Consider the following 9,844-nt stretch of genomic DNA (forward strand, 5'->3'; position numbering starts at 1 on the left):
CTACAGTACAGGTCTGTGAGAGCCAGAAATCTTGTTTGTTTGTAGGTGACCAAATACTTATTTTCCACCATAATTTGCAAATAAATTCTTTAAAAATCAGACAATGTGATTTTCTGGATTTTTTTTTCTCATTTGTCTCTCATAGTTGAGGTATACCTAGGATGAAAATTACAGGCCTCTTTCATCTTTTTAAGTGGGAGAACTTGCACAATTGGTGGCTGACTAAATACTTTTTTGCCCCACTGTACCTCTAGTTAGTGGCTCATATATTTTCCTGTATGTGGCCCTCGGTGGGAAAAGTTCGGACACCCCTGTTGTCGAGGATACAACTGAATGAAAGAAGGACATTTGCACTAACTTGTGCCTCCTTCCCTTTAACAGATCCATCCTGCAGCGACCAGTATCATAACTGTGTGGTGGTGGTCCAGGCTCGTCTCTGTGTGTACCCTTACTACAGAAGTGTCTGCTGCGCCTCCTGCTCCCGTTCCAACAAAACATACCCCAACTCATTTCAGAGGAACAACATCCGCAGATGATGCTAATAAAAAAATAATATCAATTTACAGACACACACACAAACAAAGAAACACACAAAATGTAGTTTTAGATTGTTTTCATTCTCAGTGTAACTTTTAACTGGTAAAATATAAGAACTTGTATATTTATTCTTAAAAAAGGGTGTTTAACTTTTTTTTACTTAGCTGTTGTTTGTTATGATGAAACTTGGTGGAAGGATGAAGCATGAGCCATGGAAGATCCCATCACATTATGGAGATTATCTGAATCACAAACCACATTTTTCAAATGTGTTTACTTTGCGAGATGTGGCATTCTAATCATTCATATTGGCTTTTTAAATATCCTTTTTGTTATGTTTCCTGTATAAGTAATGGGGGACAAAATCCTCAATTTCCAGAAAAACTGTTGGATAGAATTAAAATAAAAAAAACAATGACATCTGACGCTAAAATTAAACTTGCTGGACTAAAAGAAGCTTTTCAATATTTCTATTGTAAGACAAGCAATGTCAAATTTTACACCCAGTACAAAAGTCCTGTTTTTAATGAGATATGTAAGGAAACAATGCAGTGAGATAACTACATTTATATACTTGAAACTATATAAATGTTTACTTTTACACAAAAACGTAATTTATTAAGCAAGTAGTAATTTATGGCCAGAAAACATCGTTATGGAGTAAAAATGTACTTTCCTAAACCTATATCTATAGGCCTAAAGCTGGCTGCTTTTATAGTTGGGGTGAGGAAAACTGAGAAATGCTTTTTTAAACAGCAACATTGAATGGAAAGTGAAGATTCTATGGGGAAGTATTCACTGAAAGCATGGTGTATTTTATGTATGCACAACTCTATCCAGTGGGAAATAGATCACATAAACCTTGTACTCATTCAAGATAGTAATACCGTTGCTTTAATGGGACAGCCGGGCTGACATGTAAAAGGCCATAATTCACGAGAACTTAAAGCACATAAGAAAACATTAAATGAACACCAATGACAAACGCATGTTGCATTCTCTGTTTCTCATACAACTAATTATTGTAGCAGAGGGACCAGTCTTTTACACACACAATCTCCCATTTTGTATCTTCAAATCTTTAGTAATGTTCCCGAGGTGCTCCAGTCTTTGTGTCCGTGGATGCAAGGCTGCATTGGTAGGTCCATGCTTGTTTGCACTTGTTGCTGTGTGAGAGGAAAGATTCTTTAGGGTGAGCCTGGGCCTTTGGTATTGAGGGATGCAGGGTCCACATTCACCAACAATATCACCGTCTGTCTGACTTAATTGCTCGGAATCCATTATCCAGAAAACATTCAAGGCTCGCTTTCCATGCTGATAAACCTTTACCCTTTATAAATATATTTTTGTACTCATAGACACCAGGCTGGACTTCTGTGAACAAAAATGGCAGCTGCTTGTATTTTTTTGCTCTTTTTGTTGTCTTGGTAGCTCTCTTTTGTCTTGTCCTTGGCATTGGGTACCAGACGAAAAAGAAGTTAATTGTTATTGAGTTTAACAATAAGCTGTCTAAAAACATACTTGTTAGCTTCCCCTGACCCCCCCCCCCCCCCCTCTATTTTCCTAGAATTGAACAATCAACATTTATACAAGTCAGTTCTGAAAATACAATGGCAAGTGACACTTTCCACCAAAATCTCATTGTGAAAAACAAAAAATATATTTCACTCCCCATCTGATTTGTTCAGCTTATCAAATGCTTTAACTACTCTGTTTTTCTTTGTAGCCTCGTACCAACATTCAATGATTTCAATATTGTAGAAGTTTTACAAAGACATAAATATAGTAGGATACAATACAGTAAAAAATACAAAATAAAGTTGATATACTTTTTTTTCTTAAATGATAATTTACCAGAGGCAAACCCAGAAATGGAACTTTGACACTAGGCAAAAACACTAGAATTACCCCCTGAGGTCAAATGATAAGAGAATAGCCATGTCTCAAACCAGAGCTTAGTCCCAGGTTACTCACTACTCTCCCGTTATTCACGAGTAGTGCACTATGTACAGGACTATAGGCAAAATGTGGGTGTCCTGTCTGGAACATAGTCAACGTGTACTAATGAAGTGCACTCGTTTGGGTGTTATTACTATACTAGCGAGACATTAAGCCAAGGAAACTTGAAGGCACAATTATCTGAGGCAGAATATGCCCCGAGAATTAAAAACAACAGTTGTGGTATTAAGGGAGTAAGATTTAAAAAGGGAAAGAACAAAAGGGGAAATTAAAGTTTACAGTTTCAGATATGGTTTCGGTCTGAGAATGACGAGGCAGTGAATCAAGTTAAGGCCAAATTACTTAAGACCGTCCAATCAGAACGCTCCAACAGTAAAGATGATGTAAGACCTGATAAATCCCACAGATTCGCAATATGATATCATTTTTGATAACAGAACTCTTTTCTGTATTTTGTCAAAGCCTGGCTCGCTACATAGATATTTCTTCTGATGGTTAAGTCAATTTGTATTAAACAAGGCTTTTTTTGCTCTTCTTTTAGAGGTTGTTATTATGCACAATAATGTATAAATGTATGTTACAAGAATATACATGGGCTTCAGTCTATAATATCTCAGTAAGGAGTACATCCAAGCATTCAGGGTGAGGACTTTGGCTTTGAAAAGTTAGTCTACATATGCACAAATATGAAACACAAGTAGAAAATGCACCATAGAAAAAAAAGGACATGAAAAAAAAAGAAAAACCGGAAACGGACTAAATGGCTCACACACTGATCTACTGTCGCTTACGACCATTTGCTCACACAAGCATTTCCTCTGAAAAAAAAAGAAGGTTTTTAAGTTTCACCTTTTTACACCCTTCACATTTCCTCTGTCATCACAGAGATGTTCAGGGTTGAAAAGGATGAAATAAAATAAAAAAGGAACAAGACTGGGGTTTGGAGGGCTTCAAGGGAAAGATTTCAAGTTTGTCATTCCTCATGTGCAAGTCAATATAAAAAAAATGCTACAACTCGTACAACTCTCTTGTCAACAAGACAGGTTCAGGGCAGGCCAAGTCCCCTCGCAGTTTGCTAAATAAAAAGGGGCTCGGAAATTGGCAGGACAGCTTGCTTCATCGGTGACGCAATGCACGGTCTCCACTCCCTGCATGTTATATCTCCAGCTCTCCACCTCCTCCGTCTATCAATTCATGCGAAGGAAGAGCAACTGTGAGTCTGAGTCTTTACATCGAGAGCCGAAACTAGAAATCCATCATCAGTCTTTTTTTTTTTTTTTCTCGCTCTTCTCCTCTGGATCTTCATTCTGTCATTCCTATGATTTCGGCTTATGTTGGCTATCCCACTCGTTTTATTGTACGTGCGTCCCTCACTCGCTGTCAGTCTCTAGGTCTGAGTCGGACCACTGCACTGGGCTCAGTTTTCCATTGCGCTGGGCATACTCGATGACTGCTGTGTAGCAGAAGTAGTACTGGTCCCAGGTCTGGATGCTGAAAGCCCTCTGTGTGCGCATCCGTCGCACCGTCTGACGGATGTCCACCGAGCCGATGTCCTCCAGCCGGGACAGGCAGATGTCCAGTGTACAGAACGTGCCTGTCAGGGAGGGGAGATGGATAAAGAGAGGATGAAAAGGTGAACAAAACAAGTTACCAAATTGCATACACATACTTGGCACGTTATAAAAAAGCCTCAACATATCACAGAAAAAAAAACTAAAAACCATCTCTCAGTACAAAGAATGTACCGAGAGATGTTTTTGAATTTTAGCGAAGATTAAATCATTTTTTCACAAATGTAACACTTCTTGGATCCATTTTAGATGCTAAAGTACAATTACTTGATATTTTCAAACTTTAGCTGTTTTGGTAAATGAAACAAATGTTTTTTAAGCTAGACGTTTGCAAAGAAAGTGTCCAAGTATACTGAGACTTATGTAGTACAGTTAGAATTGAAAAATATTTTGTCTAACTAAATTGTTTTGTTTTAGAGTTACACTAAGACTGTAGGCCAACATAAAGCCACACATTACTCAAAAGGAACAATGTCTCAGCATAAACATATGGGTTTAATTGTTATCCTTGTTTGATGTTGCAAATGGAGCTGCTGCAATGCAAGAAAAATGTCAGACTTGATCTGACAATAAAGTATGACCGTATCGTAGATCAATTAAAGTGTACAAAAAAAAAGTATGAAGAAGTATATTTATAATACTAGAAGTTCTGGTCTATGATTATGAAAATAAGACAATTCTGTTTCTAATCCCGGTTTGGAAAACTCAAGTGTCAAAGCAGCAACAGCAACAAGAGTGAAACACAGGATAGTGAAGATAAGAGTTCATATCAAGCGCTTTACCTGTGCGGCCAATGCCGGCACTGCAGTGCACAACCACAGGGGGGCCCCCTGGAGGGCCCGTCCAGCTGGAGCCCAGGCTCTGGACCGCAGCCTCCCTCCTCCTCAGGACATGCTCACGGAAGTCCAACATGGCTGTAGCACATTTGGGGACCCCAAAGTCTGGCCAGCTGACATAGAGGTAGTGGCACACCTCCCGTCGCTCCCCAGACTGAAGAAAAGCCATAAAGGACCACAGAAAGATATCAGACAAATAGCATGTCCAAGCCTGTAGGCCAGTATCCATGTCAAGTATGATTGTGAAATAAAATGAAACGGTAATATATACAAAAAAAATGTAGGAGCAGTGTGCGAAAAAGTACACGTCCCACCGTCCGGGACGTGTTATTTACAATATCGGACAAGTAGATCTTTCAATTGACTTGTCCGGCGGACAAGTGACGTTTTTCGCCCTGATTTATTGACAAATTATTGATAAATTCTGTTTACAAAAGGCAGAACTCATTCGCAAATTGTACGTGTCCGCCATTGTTCGTTTAGAAATGATAGTTTCGGTTCTGCTTGTCGATTCCTACTGAAATGCATCTCGCCGCTTTCTGTACAGGTAGACGGGGGCGGGGCGGGAAGTGTAGCACAGTGGCAGGGTTGGGAAGCAAAACTCGGTTCCGAGTAGGAACAAGAAATAACAATTGTCCGGTCCTGGGATTTATAAGAGTTGTGAGGACAGGAGGCGAGGCCGAGCCCCGCGGACTGCAGCTCTCCCTCTCTATGCTCCGTATCAGCTGATCGCTGCACGGTGCAGCTCAGCGTCTCTCTCTCTCTCTCTCTCTCTGTCTACGCACAGCGGATCCGCTGCCCGTTTAACAGCCTCATCTTTGTCAAACTTTCTTATGTTCTTTCTCTAACACGTAATGAAGGTTATTAAGNGATGACACCCCATAATTGAGCTGTTGAGGGCAGGACCATTAACCATTATCTGAAGTCTGCTGCTCTTTTATGGCGAGGGATGCGTTGCCATAGTAACACCACATTACGTAACATCAGATTTGATGTAGAGCTGTGTTAACCATTATCTGAAGTCTGCTGCTCTGAGCATGTCAGTTGGAGTTATGACATCGTGTTCCATGACACAGGTGTTTATATTTGAGCTAACGACGTGTCCAGAGATCAAAGGTTTCCATGGTGATCAAATAAATGTCGCAAAGGCTCAAATCTGTTGAACAACACATTTGTAACAGGTTTGTTAATTGACCAAAAAATATGAACAGTTGGAAGATTGAAAATGGGATTATTATTAGGATTATTTGTAGGTCAGTGAAAAGTAGAATAATTTTCTATTTTAGACAAGCTGACACTGTAGTGCATCACTGGTTTTAAAAGTGATTTATAGGAGTCATGTTTAAAGATGTGCAATACTTAAAACGTTTTAAAAGATCCTCTGAGTGTGTGTCATTAGTTAGCTGAGAAAATATTAGGGATAAATACCTTGACATATTGACTACAAGAGCTTGAATCAAACAAGCAACCTTGTATTTGAAAGATTAACTCACATAGCAACAGTCGCACATGGAATATACAGTGGGGCAAAAAAGTATTTAGTCAGCCACCAATTGTGCAAGTTCTCCCACTTAAAAAGATGAGACCTATAATTTTCATCCTAGGTATACCTCAACTATGAGAGACAAAATGCTAGGATGAAAATTATAGGTCTCATCTTTTTAAGTGGGAGAACTTGCACAATTGGTGGCTGACTAAATACTTNCATGCTTCACGCTTTGAAATTTCACCGATATCTGTTATGGTTCTTCAACAAAACATTCACATGTAACAGTTTATCTCTCATTCAGAACAATGAAAATGCTTTACTCTCACTAATCACCATGAAACCTTTTGATCTCTGGACACGTCATTAGCTCAAATATAAAACACCTGTGTCATGGAACACGATGATGTCATAGCTACATTGACATGCTCAGAGCAGCAGACTTCAGCGATAATGGGTTCAGCCCTCAAACAGCTCTACGTCAATTATGTGGGTGTCATCAATATGCCCGTTTCCATGGAAACGCATCCCTTGCCATAAAACACGATGCCACTGTAACTCCAATGGACACGGTCGATCGGCCCCCTAAACTTGCTTGTCGATCACCGGTTCCATGCCTCAACAGCTTTACGGCCAAATCTGAGGGATTCTCACCATAGGCTGTTGCCATAGAAACGCATCCCTCGCTATAAGACACGATGTTGTCGTAAACGCCTATGAAAAGCGAGGGGGTCAAAACAGCACCACACTTCAGGATAATGGTTAACGGTCCAGCCATCCAACAGCTCTAGTCAATTATGGGGTTTTCATCATATGCCGTTTCCCATGGAAAACGCATCCTCTCGCCATAAAAGACGATGTCGCTATAAACTCCTTATGAAAATGTTCAAAAAGTGCTCAAACTTCACATGTGTGCTAACAGTCCAGCCGTGAAGACATCTACGGGACAGTTTTGAGATTTCTTCAAATGCCGTTGCCATGGCAACTATGGGTGTAACGGTATACGTATTCGTACCGAAATTATTCGGTATGGGCTCTTCGGTTTGGTACGTGTGTGTACTGAAGTGTACCGAACAAATATAACGTTAAAGGTAAAAAAATTAGAACGTAAACAACTTTTTGGAAGTAATCTCAGGTGCTGCGTCTTAGCGTTCAGTGTAATTTGCTCACATTGGGTTCACCGCGTCATAGAGCGACCAAGTCATTTCATTGGACGAGAGGCATACTATGAGAGCTGGTCACAGGGATGCGTTCAAATTTAGTCTGTCGAATGCAGATAAAGTTGAACTCGAAAATCCTCCAGCATCACTGAAGTCTCCGGTTTCGGAACATTTTGGTTTCGCAGTTACGTACAAGGATGACAAAGACAGGTGGACCGAACCAAAGCTGTTTGTCGGCATTGTTCAACTAAAATTGGTTACGCGGCTGGCAATACATCAAACTTGCACACTCATTTGAAAAGGCATCACCCGAACGTGGATATCACTGGTACCAAAAGAAAAAAGAATGAATTGCAAACCTGACTCCCACTAGCATTTAAGCCTCCAACACTCGCAAAAAGTTCAGACCGAGCCAAAGCTATTACAAACGCCAAATATCCTTATGTTGCCATGTTAGCAAAGCGCTACCTGGCTATATCTGCTACCTCTGTCCCTAGCGAGAGGGTGTTCTCCACAGCAGGAGACATTGTTAGTGCCAGCAGATCTGCCCTTTCAGCAAGCAATGTGGACAAGTACATTTTTCTTAAAAAAAACATGAAAATACAATGACAAGCAAGTCATAATGTCAAACTGGCTGCTTAGGTACTAGTACAGTACAGTTCAAATACAGATTATTTCAGTTCATCGAAATGCTGCACCTTAATGTTTATTTTATTATATTTTGTATTTATTTGAGTTTATTCACAGTTTAATACAAATTTTAAAAAATATATATATATTTAATGTTTTGTGACCATTTTTTCTGCTGTACCGAAAACGTACGGAACCGTGACCTAAAAACCGAGGTACGTACCGAACCGAAATGTTTGTGAACCGTTACNTTACTTCCAAAAAGTTTTTCACCTTCTCAATTTTTTACGTTTAACGTTATATTCGTTCGGTACACTTCGGTACACACGTGTACCGAACCGAAGGGCCCATACCGAATATTTTCGGTACGAAAACGTATACCGTTACACCCCTAGTAGCTACTGACCATGCTACAGCAGTGAGCAGCAGAGGTGGGGAGAGGCGGGGCTACGGCTTCATTGCTATCAGGAAATGATCGTATAGGAAGTACACACAGAGCCGTTTGACCCCCAGAGTCTTCCGTCCGCAGATCTATCCACCTTGGGACCCGTTATCGTTTGAGGGGTCCATTTCCGCGGTCCCGTTACAGCCTTGTGTGAACGAACGGGCTATACGAAAGAGAAGAGTAGCAGATACAACCCGTTCCGTTCCCGTGTAAACAGCACCTAAGATACTTCTTTGGCGATCCAATGAGAAGTGGACACCTCTAAGTGTAGGTGTGAATGCTCTGAGATGCCATTGGATCGAAACGCAGTCAGACGTTTCTCATGGGTTCAAAATCAAACCCACTGCTGGAGAAACATCTATTGAAGCGTGCCACTATCCCCTCTCCATTTTGAATCAGCATGTTTGCACATATTCAGAAACACTGTGTTGAAAGGAGGCACTCTGAAGGATGTACTGCTCTACTTCTCTCCGTTTATGGAGCTTTACAGAGCCTTTGTGCGTCCTCTGGAGAAAGCAACCCGGGTATTACTTATGTAATCGTAATAGGCTTAGCTTTGCATTGTGACCAAGTTTAGTGCAGATCAAGCCCTTGCATCTGAGTGTGCTCATTCATCCAAGTGAGAACTTTATTATTGTTTCTGTTTTAGAAGTTGCTTTAAAAAAGGGATTTTGTGGATAAAATAAAAACCGCAAGCTCACCTTTAAATCCCGCGGCTTGTGGAGCGAGGACGAACATCAGCACGAGTCCGAATTCCCAAAGCATTATGGGAGAAGAGTTTCCGAATAGAAATATGAAATGAAATCCTGCTGGGTGTGTCCTTTAACTCAGGTGCAACTCATGTTTGACGGTTTCATGGATCATTTTCAGGCCCTGAGCTCCAGCTGAAACTCTCGTAATGATCGCTGCAGGACCAAGTTCCTCCTCTTCCTCCTCTTCCTCCTCTTCCTCCTCCTTCCTCCTCCTCGGCGAGAGCTGTAAAGTGTGGCAAGAGTGACGAGGTTAAAAAAGAAGGCACCCTTTCTGGAATAATCTGTTTAACTACTGCTCAGACATAATCCGTCTTTACCCTGCAGCGCTGTCGTCATCCTGTTAGTGGCTTTCTGAGGGCATCTGTCACACACACACACAAACACACACACACACACACACACGCACACACACACACACACACACACACACACAAACACACACACACACACACACACACACACACACTC

General features: G+C 40.8%; 1 protein-coding gene across 1 annotated transcript; it reads right to left on the reverse strand.

Annotated features, from left to right (window-relative positions):
- Positions 1-1,404: 1,404 nt before the first annotated feature.
- Positions 1,405-5,089, reverse strand: LOC104951401 (tyrosine-protein phosphatase non-receptor type 9-like). The gene is made up of 2 exons (XM_010778047.1): positions 4,850-5,089; positions 1,405-4,090 (listed from the first exon to the last, which is right to left on the reverse strand). The coding sequence occupies exons 1-2, from the start codon at positions 5,070-5,072 to the stop codon at positions 3,867-3,869; spliced, it is 447 nt and encodes a 148-aa protein (XP_010776349.1). The 5' UTR covers positions 5,073-5,089; the 3' UTR covers positions 1,405-3,866.
- Positions 5,090-9,844: the final 4,755 nt, after the last annotated feature.

This window comes from Notothenia coriiceps, unplaced genomic scaffold (genome assembly GCF_000735185.1).
Source record: "Notothenia coriiceps isolate Sejong01 unplaced genomic scaffold, NC01 NC01_scaffold00018996, whole genome shotgun sequence".
Taxonomy (NCBI): Eukaryota; Metazoa; Chordata; class Actinopteri; order Perciformes; family Nototheniidae; genus Notothenia; species Notothenia coriiceps.